The sequence below is a fragment of the Dendrobates tinctorius genome, unplaced genomic scaffold (assembly GCF_039654945.1).
Source record: "Dendrobates tinctorius isolate UK_male_01 unplaced genomic scaffold, ASM3965494v1 ptg000022l, whole genome shotgun sequence".
Lineage (NCBI taxonomy): Eukaryota > Metazoa > Chordata > Amphibia > Anura > Dendrobatidae > Dendrobates > Dendrobates tinctorius.
The window spans coordinates 37,732,537-37,750,505 of NW_027361690.1; the positions used below are offsets into that span (position 1 = coordinate 37,732,537).

Below are 17,969 nucleotides of genomic sequence, written 5' to 3' on the forward strand. Positions count from 1 at the left end.
TATTTCTCCATACAAAATCATTGGTCCCATATAATGTTTGAAACAGTATATGATGAGCTCCACATAATGCTACAGTATATGTTGGTCCCCATGGATGAAGCTCCACTGTCTTATGGGCCCAAATAATGCTCCAAACATAATGGGCCCCATTTCTAATGCTCTAGTGTATAATGGGCCCTGTAAATGCTGCTCCAGTGTCTGATGTCCACCTTTGGAATGTTCCAGTGTATGGTGGGCCCCATCTATCATTCTCCAGAGTATAGTGCTCCCCAAAAATTGCTGTCCCAACATTGAAAACAATCAAATAAGTCTCCTCGCTAGGGAATCCCTGTACTTGTCTGGACAGGTGCTGTAGCTTGCTGAACAGCTCGCCAGCCGTTCTCACGCCCAGTATGGATTGCACGTGATTGCACAAAGGTTAGAAAGGGTACCGTATCCCTGGATAACATGTATGGATAGCGTACACATTCAAAATATATGTCTATACAGCATGAGGCAGGCTCAGACGGTGTTAGGCCCAGTATGGATTGCACGTCATTGCACAAAGGTTAGAAGGGGTACCGTATCCCCGGATAACATGTATGGATAGCGTAAACATTCAAAATATATGTCTATACAGCATGAGGCAGGCTCAGATGGTGTTAGGCCCAGTATGGATTGCACGTCATTGCACAAAGGTTAGAAGGGGTACCGTATCCCCGGATAACATGTATGGATAGCGTACACATTCAAAATATATGTCTATACAGCATGAGGCAGGCTCAGACGGTGTTAGGCCCAGTATGGATTGCACGTCATTGCACAAAGGTTAGAAGGGGTACCGTATCCCCGGATAACATGTATGGATAGCGTACACATTCAAAATATATGTCTATACAGCATGAGGCAGGCTCAGACGGTGTTAGGCCCAGTATGGATTGCACGTCATTGCACAAAGGTTAGAAGGGGTACCGTATCCCCGGGTAACATGTATGGATAGCGTACACATTCAAAATATATGTCTATACAGCATGAGGCAGGCTCAGATGGTGTTAGGCCCAGTATGGATTGCACGTCATTGCACAAAGGTTAGAAGGGGTACCGTATCCCCGGATAACATGTATGGATAGCGTACACATTCAAAATATATGTCTATACAGCATGAGGCAGGCTCAGACGGTGTTAGGCCCAGTATGGATTGCACGTCATTGCACAAAGGTTAGAAGGGGTACCGTATCCCCGGATAACATGTATGGATAGCGTACACATTCAAAATATATGTCTATACAGCATGAGGCAGGCTCAGACGGTGTTAGGCCCAGTATGGATTGCACGTCATTGCACAAAGGTTAGAAAGGGTACCGTATCCCTGGATAACATGTATGGATAGCGTACACATTCAAAATATATGTCTCAGGAGGCAGGCTCAGACGGTGTCAGGCACAGTATGGATTTGACGGCCCAGATTACACAGCGGAGGAGCAGGGAGAGGTAAAGATTGCAAATGCTGGGGCCCTGGCCAAGCAAGGGGGGCCCACTCGTGGGCGTCGGTACTGGCACTGGGCCCCTCATAGTACAGCGGTGTGTCTGACGGCGGGTGTGCACCACCACCGTCAGAGACACTTGATTGCACTATGAGGGACCCTGTGCCAGTGCCCGCGCCCAAGAGTCGGCCTACCCACCTGTCCAGGGCAACGGCACTCGCACGGTGTCGTGCGGTAGGTGGTGACCCCGGCCATGGGGGAGGAGGCAGCACAGTTATGGAGTTTTAGAAAGTGGCATATGTTGATGTTGGACATTCAGCTGATGCAAAAGGCGAAATAGGTGAAGTACCAGGAAGAGGTGGACCAAAGCAAGCCATTTTTCTGTCACCCTATGTGTCATCAGGGGAAGGTGGGACAAAATCCTTGGAAACCCATGCGTGGTTCATTTTAATGAAGGTTAGATCATCCACATTTTGGGTTGACAGACGGGTCCTTTTTTCTGTCAGGATTGATCCAGCTGCACTGAAGACTCTTTCCGATAGCACACTTGCAGCTGGGCAAGCGAGCTCCTGTAAGGCATATTGGGCCAATTCAGGCCAGGTGTCCAGTTTAGCGGCCCAATAGTCAAAGGGGAATGACCTGTGTGGGAGAACATCGATATGGGAGGAAAAGTAGTTTGTAACCATAGTTGACAACTGCTGTCTCCTGTCACTTTCCATCGATGCAGTATTACCAGTTGTGTGAGCGGTATTTGAAAAATCAGTCCACAACATTGTCATGAAACCCCTGTCTCCAACGCCACTTCTGCTGTGTGCACCACGAACACCTCTGCCAAGCTGCCCCCGGCCCGTACGGCTCGTGTGAGAACCATCACCGCTACTGTGTGCTGGGAATGCCTCAAGCAACCGATTTACCAGAGTTGCTTGTTTATTAGCCAATATTAGGTCAAGGTTCTCCTGTGGCATGATGTTTTGTAATTTGCCTTTATAGCGTGGATCCAGGATGCTGGCCAACCAGTAGTCGTCATCGTTCATCATTTTGGCAATGCGGGGGTCCCTTTTTAGGATCCGCAAGGCATAATCTGACATGTGGGCCAATGTTCCCGGTGTCAATGATGCACTGCGAGTGCTGGGTGGAGGAGCACTTTCTGGCAAATCCACATCCCTCCAGTCACGCACAAACCCTGTACCAGACCTTGCCACGCCAACATTTTCACTTGCCCCATGAGATGCATCCTCCTCCCCTAAGTAATCATCCCCATCATCCTCCTCCTCCTCCTCTTCTTCCTCCACCTCGTCCAGGAGAGGTCCCTGAGCAGACAATGGCTGAATGTCATCAAGGATTCCCTCCTCCTCTTCCTCCTCATCAACATTGGCTGCAGACGCCTGCTCCTTAAGGTGCGTCAAAGTTTGCATGAGCAGACGCATAAGTGGGATGCTCATGCTTAGGATGGCGTCGTCTGTGCTTACCAGCCGTGTGCATTCCTCAAAACACTGAAGGACTTTACAAAGGTCTTTCAGCTTCGACCACTGCACGCCTGTCAACTCCATGTCTGCTCTCAAAGTGCCTGGCCGTGTATCCTCCCACAAATGCATTATGGCCTGCCTCTGCTCGCACAGCCGCTCCACCATGTGCAGGGTGGAGTTCCACCTTGTTGCAATGTCGATAATGAGGCGGTGGTTGGGAAGGTGGAGCAATCGCTGCAGCTTCTGCATACGAACGGAGTGTACAGGCGACCGGCGGATGTGCGCGCACAGTCTTCGCACCTTCTGGAGCAGGGCTGTTAACTCCGGATAATTTTTGAGGAAGCACTGCACCACCAGGTTCAAGGTGTGAGCCAAGCAAGGTATGTGGCTGAGTTTTGAAAGGGCTATGGCTGCCACAAAATTACGGCCGTTATCACTAACTACCTTGCCTGCCTCAAGATGTACACTGCCCAGCCATGACTCAGTTTGTCGCTTCAAGTACTCGGCCAGCACCTCGGCGGTGTGTCTGTCGCCCAAACACATCATCTGCAACACAGCCTGCTGACGCTTTCCACTAGCTGCTCGATAGGGGGACACATCGTGTTCAACAGTGGCAGCTGCAGATGGAGTGCTCGTACGACTGCGCTCTGTGGACGAGCTTTCGCTTCTGGAGGAGGAGGAGGAGGAGGGTCGAACGCCTACAGCCAACTGTTTCCTATACCGTGGGCTAGGCAGCACTGTCCCACCACTGATGTCCCCTGTGAACCCTGCATCCACCACATTAACCCAGTGCGCAGTGATGGACACGTAACGGCCCTGGCCATGCCGACTGGACCATGCATCAGTTGTGAGGTGCACCTTTCCGCTCACTGACTGCTTGAGTGCATGGACAATGCGGTCTTTCACATGATGGTGGAGGGCTGGGATGGCTTTGCGAGAGAAGAAGTGGCGACTGGGTAGGTCATAGCGTGGTACTGCATAGGCCAAGAGTTCGCGGAAAGCTGTGCTTTCCACCAACCGAAAGGGCATCATCTCAAACGAGATTAGTTTGGCAATGTGGGCGTTCAAACCCAGTGTACGCGGATGAGAGACTGAGTACTTTCTTGACCTACTCATAGTGTCTGGGAGGGTGAGCTGGACTTGAGAGCTGCATATGGTGGAAGTAGCGGTGGACAGGCGGACTGAGAGAGGGTTGATGATGGTGATGGAGTTGGTGTTCTTTCTGATGGCCTAGAATCAGTCTTTCGTTGATATAACAGTGGGATTCCCTGACTGCTGTGGCCTTGCAACGACACCTCAACATTTGCTGCTGTGCTAACCGGTGGGCTTACAGTGGGGGAAACAATGTAGCGTTGCTGACTACCTTCGTTGTGATCAGTTGCACATGTGGCACTTGAGGTTTGGTGTTGTGTCCACGCTTGCAAGTGCATGCTGGTTAAATGTCTAAGCATGCAACTGGTATTCAAATTTTTCAGATTTTTCCCTCGGCTAAAGGTCTTTGCGCACTTCTTACAGATAACCTTGGCCTGATCATGAGGATTTTGTTCAAAAAAGTGCCACACTGCACTCTTCCTACTTTGGCAGACATTTTGCGGCCTAGCACGCTGTGATCTTTTGACCCTCTGGACAAGCTGTCCAGCAACTCTTTTGATGTTTGGAACCTGTCTTTGGAGTGCTCCGGGCCTGCCAGATAACAGCTGTTGCGATGTCGATGTCTGCTGTGGATGCTCCTCATCTGAGCTATTGGAAGCAGCACCCTCTTCCCCCAATGGATGCCAATCTGGGTCAACAACTGGGTTATCCATCACCTCCTCTTCTATGTCATGTGCACCTTCCTCTGTGTCACCGTGTATGGTGGTATAGTGTGCGGGAAGGGGCACCTGAGTCTCATCAGGGTCAGAATCTGGCTCTGTACACTGCGAGGACAATGTAGTGCTCTGAGTGAATGTACCAGCAGAATCATCCATCAGCGGCTGTGCATCAGTGCACTCCATGTCAGATTCATCTTGGCCTGGGTAATTCACCATTTCACTTGATAATCCAGGCATGGTATGTGAAAACAGCTCCATGGAGTAATCAGTAGTATGGCCTGCGTCATCCTTCAATCTTGGTTGGGGTGAAGGACACAAGGAAAGGTGTGGTTCATGAACATGAGCCTCCAATGACGACTCAGTGCTTTTACTTTTTACAACTGAAGAAGAGGAGGCGATAGAGCTGGAGGCTGAGTCAGCAATGTAAGACAAAACTTTTTCCTGATGCTCTGCCTTGTAGATTTTCAAAAATAAAGTTGAAAAAGGGGCAGCACGGCTTACCTGCCCAGGTCTCTGAACAAATGCACTACAGCATGCAGCCAACCCATGTAGCAAAGATGTCAGCAACACAGGTGCAAAATACTAAATAGACAGCCACTCACCACCTACCAACCTATTTTGCAATTTTGCACCTGTGTTGCTGACATCTTTGCTACATGGGTTGGCTGCATCCTGTAGTGCATTTGTTCAGAGACCTGGGCAGGTAAGCCGTGCTGCCCCTTTTTCAACTTTATTTTTGAAGTGTGTGCAGAAATTCTAAAACTCCCCTGTCCTATAGACACCTTGTACCTTGTTTTACATTACTATATAGTTTGTTGGATTTTGTCTACATTTCTACCAAAAATGAGGAAGGCTGGTGGCCCTTCCCGCACACTATACCACCATACACCTTATCTGTAAGAAGTGCGCAAAGACCTTTAGCCGAGGGAAAAATCTGAAAAATTTGAATACCAGTTGCATGCTTAGACATTTAACCAGCATGCACTTGCAAGCGTGGACACAACACCAAACCTCAAGTGCCACATGTGCAACTGATCACAACGAAGGTAGTCAGCAACGCTACATTGTTTCCCCCACTGTAAGCCCACCGGTTAGCACAGCAGCAAATGTTGAGGTGTCGTTGCAAGGCCACAGCAGTCAGGGAATCCCACTGTTATATCAACGAAAGACTGATTCTAGGCCATCAGAAAGAACACCAACTCCATCACCATCATCAACCCTCTCTCAGTCCGCCTGTCCACCGCTACTTCCACCATATGCAGCTCTCAAGTCCAGCTCACCCTCCCAGACACTATGAGTAGGTCAAGAAAGTACTCAGTCTCTCATCCGCGTACACTGGGTTTGAACGCCCACATTGCCAAACTAATCTCGTTTGAGATGATGTCCTTTCGGTTGGTGGAAAGCACAGCTTTCCGCGAACTCATGGCCTATGCAGTACCACGCTATGACCTACCCAGTCGCCACTTCTTCTCTCGCAAAGCCATCCCAGCCCTCCACCATCATGTGAAAGACCGCATTGTCCATGCACTCAAGCAGTCAGTGAGCGGAAAGGTGCACCTCACAACTGATGCATGGTCCAGTCGGCATGGCCAGGGCCGTTACGTGTCCATCACTGCGCACTGGGTTAATGTGGTGGATGCAGGGTCCACAGGGGACATCGGTGGTGGGACAGTGCTGCCTAGCCCACGGTATAGGAAACAGTTGGCTGTAGGCGTTCGACCCTCCTCCTCCTCCTCCTCCTCCTCCAGAAGCGAAAGCTCGTCCACAGAGCGCAGTCGTACGAGCACTCCATCTGCAGCTGCCACTGTTGCACACGATGTGTCCCCCTATCGAGCAGCTAGTGGAAAGCGTCAGCAGGCTGTGTTGCAGATGATGTGTTTGGGCGACAGACACACCGCCGAGGTGCTGGCCGAGTACTTGAAGCGACAAACTGAGTCATGGCTGGGCAGTGTACATCTTGAGGCAGGCAAGGTAGTTAGTGATAACGGCCGTAATTTTGTGGCAGCCATAGCCCTTTCAAAACTCAGCCACATACCTTGCTTGGCTCACACCTTGAACCTGGTGGTGCAGTGCTTCCTCAAAAATTATCCGGAGTTAACAGCCCTGCTCCAGAAGGTGCGAAGACTGTGCGCGCACATCCGCCGGTCGCCTGTACACTCCGTTCGTATGCAGAAGCTGCAGCGATTGCTCCACCTTCCCAACCACCGCCTCATTATCGACATTGCAACAAGGTGGAACTCCACCCTGCACATGGTGGAGCGGCTGTGCGAGCAGAGGCAGGCCATAATGCATTTGTGGGAGGATACACGGCCAGGCACTTTGAGAGCAGACATGGAGTTGACAGGCGTGCAGTGGTCGAAGCTGAAAGACCTTTGTAAAGTCCTTCAGTGTTTTGAGGAATGCACACGGCTGGTAAGCGCAGACGACGCCATCCTAAGCATGAGCATCCCACTTATGCGTCTGCTCATGCAAACTTTGACGCACCTTAAGGAGCAGGCGTCTGCAGCCAATGTTGATGAGGAGGAAGAGGAGGAGGGAATCCTTGATGACATTCAGCCATTGTCTGCTCAGGGACCTCTCCTGGACGAGGTGGAGGAAGAAGAGGAGGAGGATGATGATGGGGATGATTACTTAGGGGAGGAGGATGCATCTCGTGGAGCAAGTGAAAATGTTGGCGTGGCAAGGTCTGGTACAGGATTTGTGCGTGACTGGAGGGATGTGGATTTGCCAGAAAGTGCTCCTCCACCCAGCACTCGCAGTGCATCATTGACACCGGGAACATTGGCCCACATGTCAGATTATGCCTTGCGGATCCTAAAAAGGGACCCCCGCATTGCCAAAATGATGAACGATGATGACTACTGGTTGGCCAGCATCCTGGATCCACGCTATAAAGGCAAATTACAAAACATCATGCCACAGGAGAACCTTGACCTAATATTGGCTAATAAACAAGCAACTCTGGTAAATCGGTTGCTTGAGGCATTCCCAGCACACAGCAGCGGTGATGGTTCTCACAAGAGCCGTACGGGCCGGGGGCAGCTTGGCAGAGGTGTTCGTGGTGCACACAGCAGAAGTGGCGTTGGAGACAGGGGTTTCATGACAATGTTGTGGACTGATTTTTCAAATACCGCTCACACAACTGGTAATACTGCATCGATGGAAAGTGACAGGAGACAGCAGTTGTCAACTATGGTTACAAACTACTTTTCCTCCCATATCGATGTTCTCCCACACAGGTCATTCCCCTTTGACTATAGGGCCGCTAAACTGGACACCTGGCCTGAATTGGCCCAATATGCCTTACAGGAGCTCGCTTGCCCAGCTGCAAGTGTGCTATCGGAAAGAGTCTTCAGTGCAGCTGGATCAATCCTGACAGAAAAAAGGACCCGTCTGTCAACCCAAAATGTGGATGATCTAACCTTCATTAAAATGAACCACGCATGGGTTTCCAAGGATTTTGTCCCACCTTCCCCTGATGACACATAGGGTGACAGAAAAATGGCTTGCTTTGGTCCACCTCTTCCTGGTACTTCACCTATTTCGCCTTTTGCATCAGCTGAATGTCCAACATCAACATATGCCACTTTCTAAAACTCCATAACTGTGCTGCCTCCCCCCCCATGGCCGGGGTCACCACCTACCGCACGACACCGTGCGAGTGCCGTTGCCCTGGACAGGTGGGTAGGCCGACTCTTGGGCGCGGGCACTGGCACAGGGTCCATCATAGTGCAATCAAGTGTCTCTGACGGTGGTGGTGCACACCCGCCGTCAGACACACCGCTGTACTATGAGGGGCCCAGTGCCAGTACCGACGCCCACGAGTGGGCCCCCCTTGCTTGGCCAGGGCCCCAGCATTTGCAATCTTTACCTCTCCCTGCTCCTCCGCTGTGTAATCTGGGCCGTCAAATCCATACTGTGCCTGACACCGTCTGAGCCTGCCTCCTGAGACATATATTTTGAATGTGTACGCTATCCATACATGTTATCCAGGGATACGGTACCCTTTCTAACCTTTGTGCAATGACGTGCAATCCATACTGGGCCTAACACCGTCTGAGCCTGCCTCATGCTGTATAGACATATATTTTGAATGTGTACGCTATCCATACATGTTATCCGGGGATACGGTACCCCTTCTAACCTTTGTGCAATGACGTGCAATCCATACTGGGCCTAACACCGTCTGAGCCTGCCTCATGCTGTATAGACATATATTTTGAATGTGTACGCTATCCATGCATGTTATCCGGGGATACGGTACCCTTTCTAACCTTTGTGCAATGACGTGCAATCCATACTGGGCCTAACACCGTCTGAGCCTGCCTCATGCTGTATAGACATATATTTTGAATGTGTACGCTATCCATACATGTTATCCGGGGATACGGTACCCCTTCTAACCTTTGTGCAATGACGTGCAATCCATACTGGGCCTAACACCGTCTGAGCCTGCCTCATGCTGTATAGACATATATTTTGAATGTGTACGCTATCCATACATGTTATCCGGGGATACGGTACCCTTTCTAACCTTTGTGCAATGACGTGCAATTCATACTGGGCCTAACACCGTCTGAGCCTGCCTCATGCTGTATAGACATATATTTTGAATGTGTACGCTATCCATACATGTTATCCGGGGATACGGTACCCTTTCTAACCTTTGTGCAATGACGTGCAATCCATACTGGGCCTAACACCGTCTGAGCATGCCTCATGCTGTATAGACATATATTTTGAATGTGTACGCTATCCATACATGTTATCCGGGGATACGGTACCCCTTCTAACCTTTGTGCAATGACGTGCAATCCATACTGGGCCTAACACCGTCTGAGCCTGCCTCATGCTGTATAGACATATATTTTGAATGTGTACGCTATCCATACATGTTATCCGGGGATACGGTACCCTTTCTAACCTTTGTGCAATGACGTGCAATCCATACTGGGCCTAACACCGTCTGAGCCTGCCTCATGCTGTATAGACATATATTTTGAATGTGTACGCTATCCATACATGTTATCCGGGGATACGGTACCCTTTCTAACCTTTGTGCAATGACGTGCAATCCATACTGGGCCTAACACCGTCTGAGCCTGCCTCATGCTGTATAGACATATATTTTGAATGTGTACACTATCCATACATGTTATCCGGGGATACGGTACCCCTTCTAACCTTTGTGCAATGACGTGCAATCCATACTGGGCCTAACACCGTCTGAGCCTGCCTCATGCTGTATAGACATATATTTTGAATGTGTACGCTATCCATACATGTTATCCGGGGATACGGTACCCTTTCTAACCTTTGTGCAATGACGTGCAATCCATACTGGGCCTAACACCGTCTGAGCCTGCCTCATGCTGTATAGACATATATTTTGAATGTGTACGCTATCCATACATGTTATCCGGGGATACGGTACCCTTTCTAAACTTTGTGCAATGACGTACAATCCATACTGGGCCTAACACCGTCTGAGCCTGCCTCATGCTGTATAGATATATATTTTGAATGTGTACCCTATCCATACATGTTATCCGGGGATACGGTACCCTTTCTAACCTTTGTGCAATGACGTGCAATCCATACTGGGCCTAACACCGTCTGAGCCTGCCTCATGCTGTATAGACATATATTTTGAATGTGTACGCTATCCATACATGTTATCCGGGGATACGGTAACCTTTCTAACCTTTGTGCAATGACGTGCAATCCATACTGGGCCTAACACCGTCTGAGCCTGCCTCATGCTGTAGAGACATATATTTTGAATGTGTACGCTATCCATACATATTATCCGGGGATACGGTACCCCTTCTAACCTTTGTGCAATGACGTGCAATCCATACTGGGCCTAACACCGTCTGAGCCTGCCTCATGCTGTATAGACATATATTTTGAATGTGTACGCTATCCATACATGTTATCCAGGGATACGGTACCCTTTCTAACCTTTGTGCAATGACGTGCAATCCATACTGGGCCTAACACCGTCTGAGCCTGCCTCATGTTGTATAGACATATATTTTGAATGTGTACGCTATCCATACATGTTATCCGGGGATACGGTACCCTTTCTAACCTTTGTGCAATGACGTGCAATCCATACTGGGCCTAACACCGTCTGAGCCTGCCTCATGCTGTATAGACATATATTTTGAATGTGTAAGCTATCCATACATGTTATCCGGGGATACGGTACCCTTTCTAACCTTTGTGCAATGACGTGCAATCCATACTGGGCCTAACACCGTCTGAGCCTGCCTCATGCTGTATAGACATATATTTTGAATGTGTACGCTATCCATACATGTTATCCGGGGATACGGTACCCCTTCTAACCTTTGTGCAATGACGTGCAATCCACACTGGGCCTAACACCGTCTGAGCCTGCCTCATGCTGTATAGACATATATTTTGAATGTGTACGCTATCCATACATGTTATCCGGGGATACGGTACCCTTTCTAACCTTTGTGCAATGACGTGCAATCCATACTGGGCCTAACACAGTCTGAGCCTGCCTCATGCTGTATAGACATATATTTTGAATGTGTACGCTATCTATACATGTTATCCAGGGATACGGTACCCTTTCTAACCTTTGTGCAATCACGTGCAATCCATACTGGGCCTGACACCGTCTGAGCCTGCCTCCTGAGACATATATTTTGAATGTGTACGCTATCCATACATGTTATCCAGGGATACGGTACCCTTTCTAACCTTTGTGCAATCACGTGCAATCCATACTGGGCCTAACACCGTCTGAGCCTGCCTCCTGAGACATATATTTTGAATGTGTACGCTATCCATACATGTTATCCAGGGAAACGGTACCCTTTCTAACCTTTGTGCAATCACGTGCAATCCATACTGGGTGTGAGAACGGCTGGCGAGCTGTTAAGCAAGCTATAGCACCTGTCCAGACAAGTACAGGGATTCCCTAGCGAGGAGACTTATTTGATTGTTTTCAATGTTGGGACAGCAATTTTTGGGGAGCACTATACTCTGGAGAATGATAGATGGGGCCCACCATACACTGGAACATTCCAAAGGTGGACATCAGACACTGGAGCAGCATTTACAGGGCCCATTATACACTAGAGCATTAGAAATGGGGCCCATTATGTTTGGAGCATTATTTGGGCCCATAAGACAATGGATCTTCATCCATGGGGACCAACATATACTGTAGCATTATGTGGAGCTCATCATATACTGTTTCAAACATTATATGGGACCAATGATTCTGTATGGAGAAATAGATGGGCCTCGTCATGAGATGTAAAAAGTGAGGTATTTTTCATTGTACTATACCGCTATTTATCTGCCTTATCGGAGCATGATGAGTTGTGGTATGTGTTAAAGGGGCGCTCTATCGCCCAGGGCACATGAAAACCTGCAGCCAGCCCTCCCCCCCCACAACTTTAGCCAAATAACCCCCATTTTTCAGTGCGTAACTTGTATTATGAAGTTAATTAAGGTTGACAAGCTTAAGTAAGAAGAATTGATGCTTTTGGCATTCAAATGGGCACTGTAGGTGTGTTTCCTGTCCTCCTCTCACTGCCGACTTTTATTCCCCATTGACTTACATTGGGTTTCGTGTTTCGGGACGACCCCGACTTTTCCCTATAATCGGACGATCTTGCTCGACCCGACTTTTGGAAAAGTCGGGTTTCACGAAACGAAACGCGACCCTAAAAAACCAAAAGTCGCTCAACTCTAGCCTCTACAGATGTTAACACGTTGCAGATTGCAAAAACACACCGCAGGTCAGTTTCCACTACATAAAAGTATACAGTGCGCGTGAGATTTCTATAAATTCCCATTCACTTTGCTAGAACTGTAATTCGCTGCTTTTTTGCACTACGAAAATATGTGGCTTAAAAAACTCACCAAATTCTTATTGCGGGAACTTTACCCTAAGCGTTACGTTGTAATGAATTATTAAATGTGCTATGCTAGTGCTGCGGTATTCTCCATATACCGTCACTATAATGCTGCTACATGTTTTAAATGTCCCACCACATTGTGGAATCTCCTTATTGCATTATCCCCTATGAGAGCTGAGGGCAGGCCTGAGTTACAGAGGGCTGCTAAGAGTCTAAGGCAGGTCTGTTCTCGCTGCGCCTTGCTGTAATCTCTTCTGTATTGTTCGGTAGTTTCTATTCATATCACGTCCACCCCCTCAGCCACTGCTCTCTTTTCTCTCATCTCTCACGTACTCTCCATCTCTTGTCCTTGGTGTCTCTGCAGATCGACTGGGTTCCTTCTTCTATCACTCTCCTAGAGCTCCAAGATTGTAAAAATGGCCAGCACCTTCTCAAGAGTCCTATTATCCAGGAAATCAGCTGGACTCCTGGCAATGGCTGGCGCTGGGTCACTGGCCGCTGGGTACCTCATTAGTAGAGAAGTCATCAGTGCTGATACAGAAAAAAGCCGGAGACTCTACCCACCAAGGTAAGCGTTTTATTTTACATCTAATATCTTGATCGATATTTATGTGTATATATTATATTATCTTTTCTGTTCATTTTCTCATCTTTGGGATGCAAATTACGTTTTTTAATACAGGCGACACTTCTAAACCGTTTTGAATTCATTGAATCATTTTATTTTTTTTCGCTGTGAGTTTTAAAAAAATACATAGTAAGGATCCATTCAGTTTATTTAGCTGTCCTTATGATTGAAGCTCCACTGAATGCTCTAGAATTCAGGATGGAGGGGGATGGGAGCTTTATTGATACACGTTGGGGGGCTGGGGATCCTAAGATTTAACAAATTAATTAACAAAATTCTGACGTTAAAGTCTGAGACCCCCAATCCCACCCAAAGCGTTAGAATAAGTTCTAGCCCTTACAACATACATTTTGGTTTTATTCCTCATTGATAATAAATGGCCAGCATTCATCCTCAGCATGTCATATGCCTTATCAATGTATATTTTATCTATTTGTTTTACCTTCCAGTACATTCCTTTAGACAGAGATGACATAAAATAATCTAATATTGCCAGTAATGGCTGGAGGGAAAACCTTACTTAATTATGGGCAGCAGCGCACAGTCTGGTACCTCTGCAGAGAAGAGCTATCCGTCTCTTGTGCTATGCACAGTGCTGCATCTCCGGGGCATGGCAAAGGAAATCAATACCGTATTCTCCAGAACTAAAAATAAAATGTGCTTTTCCTAATAGACGATATGGGAAAATGTAGCCATTTTCTTTGATAAGAGTGCAGGGTCCATGTTATTATTTCTTACCGGCTGGCAGAATACTGGGTTTTGCACGTTCATATTTGTTCTTGATGGCGTGTATACTGCTGACATCAGCAGAAATAGATTTCACCTACTGACCTGTGCTCATCAGAAAGCACTGTGATGTGACCAGCTTCATTAGATGTTAGGAACGTGCATGGCCAATGACGCTATCTGAACATCTTTATAATGAATTGCTTAGAATAAGCTGTGACCGTGGCTGTATTCATATAAAGCTTTAAGCGTGCACAGCTTAATAACGCTGAGCCAGCAAGCTTCTTACGGAGTTCACAACCTTAGCCTACATTCTGCTACGTGGTAATGTATGGAGGCCCCCTAAGAGGACACGCATATGGTATATTAACTTGTGAGCAACAGAAGGCGCCAGAAAAGATTTATCTGTTATTCTAGATTAATGTCTGGTGAGAAGATAATCATGACATGAATGATCTGACATGACATGCTCAATTGCCTCAAATCGTCAAAATGTATCTATTAATAATAATAATCTCCCTAATCCCTGCTGCTCCCCCATAAACTTTATTGTGAGGCCAACTGTGCATCTTTACGGCAGCAGTTATCTCCTGAGGCCACAAAGGACTGGGCATGTTGTAATCCGACATGCCTGATCCTTCTTACCGTCAGGATGCCTGAATACATATTTAAATAGTTGTTTGATCCCATCATCATTTATCTAATATGTAAGTCCAACATTAGTATCAGTGCAGCTCTTGGGCCTCAGTGTAGAACCACGTGCCATTTTTGATATTGGTATCTTCTGTGGCAGAGAGGCCTTTTGGTCCAGGTATGACTGTTACTGTGCTACCACTGCCACATGTATGCATTTTGACAGCGCTGTTTATAGCAAATGAGAAACAAGGGAAAAAACATTTTTGACAGATCATGTTATTGTAGTTACATACTGTACCATGGCCCAAAATCGCAACCTAATATGTCTGATGTAGCAAGCAAAAGAGGCAAGTTTGCTGTATACAGGCCAAATATATCACCATATAGTGTTCAAATAACGCTCAGGCCTCTATTAAATAAAAAGCCCTGAGCAACTGATGTATTTCCATTCCTAATGGTGGCCCTGGACATAGGGTGACTTATCGGAATTACATAATTCCCCATTACCATGCGTTTTTTAGCTCCGTTACATGATGGTATTTTGAAAAGGTAATGGAATAATGAAACACCTCTGAAAGTTCTTTCTTCTGGGGCAAACATGTTTAGACAGAAATAAAACGCCTTGTTTTCCATATTGATAGCTCTCCGATGAGTTTCCAAGACCCATGGACAGTAGATTGTTGATGTATCCTGTTCAAATGGGAGCAATCCAACAATAGAAGTCAAATGTTTAGTATTTAATGTCCATTTACATGGACCGACGAGCGGAATGATATGACCGCTGATCAGTAAACTTCTGCCAATCGACGGTCGTCGAAAAGTCTGTGTGCAAACTATGAGCACTGGGAGATCCACACTACATTGCTCTGTGCCCATAGGCTGCCATAGTTCTCGGCAGTGCGAGTCCTGTTTAGACAGGATAAAGCACCCTCTTATAATGATGATCTTTTGTGCTGCACAAAAGATCATTTTACCCAGCGAAGGAGAGTTTTGCCGCCTGTTTACACTGCAAATATTCATGAGGTGAACGTTTTTACAATGCTCGATCGTGATTATCTTGCAGAGTAAACGCGTCTTTACTAAAGACTTGGGAGGAAGATCACAATCAATATCAGCAATCTGGATGACTAAGATCATTACTGTACTGTTGAGCTGAGCAATATCTGAAAGTTCTACCAAGAAGGCGCTAATCACTCCGTACTCCATGGCCACCTGCACTGGCTCCTCTTAGTGTGACGTTCAGTTTATGCTGTGTGATGGGAGATGGATATTTCCTGCTGATCAATACTTGCCACTTATAATGACAATAAAACCTCGGAATCACTCCCTTCATATCCTGGTATTGATCGGTGCAGTGCAGTAGAGTTTGATGAGTTATCACAAGCGAAAAGTAGATGAGAATGTCAATGAAATGTGAACATCTCTTTATAATATTTTATTTGGATCAAGCATAAAGCCGAATTCAGATGTGTGTAAAACACTATCCATATACAGCCCGCGAGGCACGAACTGGCTGCAGGTCTCCTAATGCGAACCCAACAGCCTCATATAAGCCTACGTGGCTGTCAAGTTCAGATCAGGAGACCCGCGGCCAGCGCATGGCTCTCGGGCTGTACTAGGACACTATTTCATGTAAATCTAAATGATGTCTAAATAAAAAAAAATAGTCAGTGTTCTTTAACGATTGATTGTAGCCTACAACGTCCTACTGAAGGATTGAGGTCACTATGTACCCAAGATCAAGAAAAGAAGATTTTGTTTCGCTGTAACGCTATATTCTGGCTCTTTGTCTAGATCCGTACCTGATTTTCACAAATGACAAAATCGTTTTACAATCTGTATATTTTATTTTTATACTTTTGAGAAAGTGTCAATTCAGCTTAACTTGACCTTTTTTTTTTTTTTTTTTTTTTTTTTTTTACAGTGCAGAGTACCCAGACCTCCGGAAACATAATAACTGTATGGCAAGTAACTTAACTCCTTCCATCTATGCCAAGCTCTGCAACAAGTCCACTCCTAATGGCTTCACCCTTGATCAATGTATTCAGACTGGTGTAGATAACCCAGGACATCCCTTCATTAAAACTGTGGGGATGGTGGCAGGAGATGAAGAATGCTATGAGGTAAGAGAGCAGTAGTATGAACTAATATTGGATTTTCATGTACACTGTATGGCTTTTTGAACATGGTTGTTACGATCGCGGACGCAGCGTGGCTTACCCAGCCAACACTCCCATGTTGTCGAACTATAACAACGACTGGGTATACTCCCACGTGATTGTGGAATGTGGACCCACTGGACCACAGGGGGAATCCGAGCCTACCCGGACAAGGGAAGGGTAGCGACCGGGGTCTGTGACGGCTGAACTTGTGGACAAGAAGGCCATATGCAGGACTAAAAGACACCGCACAACTTCAGGTATCAAGAAGCATAGTTTACTGAAATAAAGCAAAAGACATGTAAACACCAGGTTCCGGAATATGCACATCACAAAGGAAACACATCTCAGGTTGACAGGCAAAGCAAGAGGCCATCACGGGTTGACGCAGTCCAGGGTTGTCTGGCACGGGCATTCTAGGATGGCCTCTCTCTCAGGCCTCGGGTGTAGCACAGGCTCAGCAGGAGAATATCAGACACCGACCTGAAGGTACTGTCACACTTAGCGATGTACCAGCGATCCCGACCAGCGATATGACACGGTCAGGATCGCTGGTACATTGCTAAGTGGTCGCTAGTGAGCTGCCACACAGGCAGATCTCACCAGCGACATCGCTGGGGATGGGGGTCGCTACTTACGTGTCACACTAGGCGATCCTGACGTCCTCCCGTCCAGCTCCACGCTCGTCGCTCGTCTCTCCACAGGAAGCGCCGCAGGAAGCTGATGACGAGAAACAGTCCAGGACGTTCTCGCGCGATCAGCAATAACCAGCGGGGGAGCAGGTCGTTGGTAAGTATCAGACACAGCGATATCGCTAGCAATATCGCTATAACGTCACAAGTTATAGCGATATTGCTAGTGATATCTCTTAATGTGACAGGCCCTTTAGACTAGCTTCAGATTCAGACGATGGCAAGAGGTCATCACGGGTTGACGCAGTCCAGGGTTGTCTGGCACGGGCATACTAGGTTGGCCTCTCTCAGGCCTCAGGCGTAGCACAGGCTCAGCAGGAGAACATCAGACACAGACCTCAAGCAAACTTCAGATGTTGGCTAGGGTCTTCACAGTTTGATGGAGTCCTGGGATATCTGGCACGGGCATATTAGGATTGCCTCTCTCACAGGCCTCAGGCGTAGCACAGGCACAGCAGGAGAACATCAGACACCGACCTCA

At 47.4% G+C, this 17,969-nt stretch overlaps 1 protein-coding gene across 3 annotated transcripts in view; it reads left to right on the plus strand.

Moving 5' to 3' along the window:
• CKMT1A (creatine kinase, mitochondrial 1A) overlaps nt 1-17,969 on the plus strand; it is a 53,418-nt gene that overhangs the window by 12,247 nt on the left and 23,202 nt on the right. For all 3 annotated transcript variants that reach the window (XM_073568600.1, XM_073568599.1, XM_073568601.1), the window contains exons 2-3: nt 13,012-13,215; nt 16,562-16,760. In XM_073568600.1, the coding sequence (XP_073424701.1) occupies nt 13,064-13,215; nt 16,562-16,760 (351 nt within the window). In that variant the 5' untranslated portion in view covers nt 13,012-13,063. The remainder of the gene's footprint in view (nt 1-13,011; nt 13,216-16,561; nt 16,761-17,969) is intronic.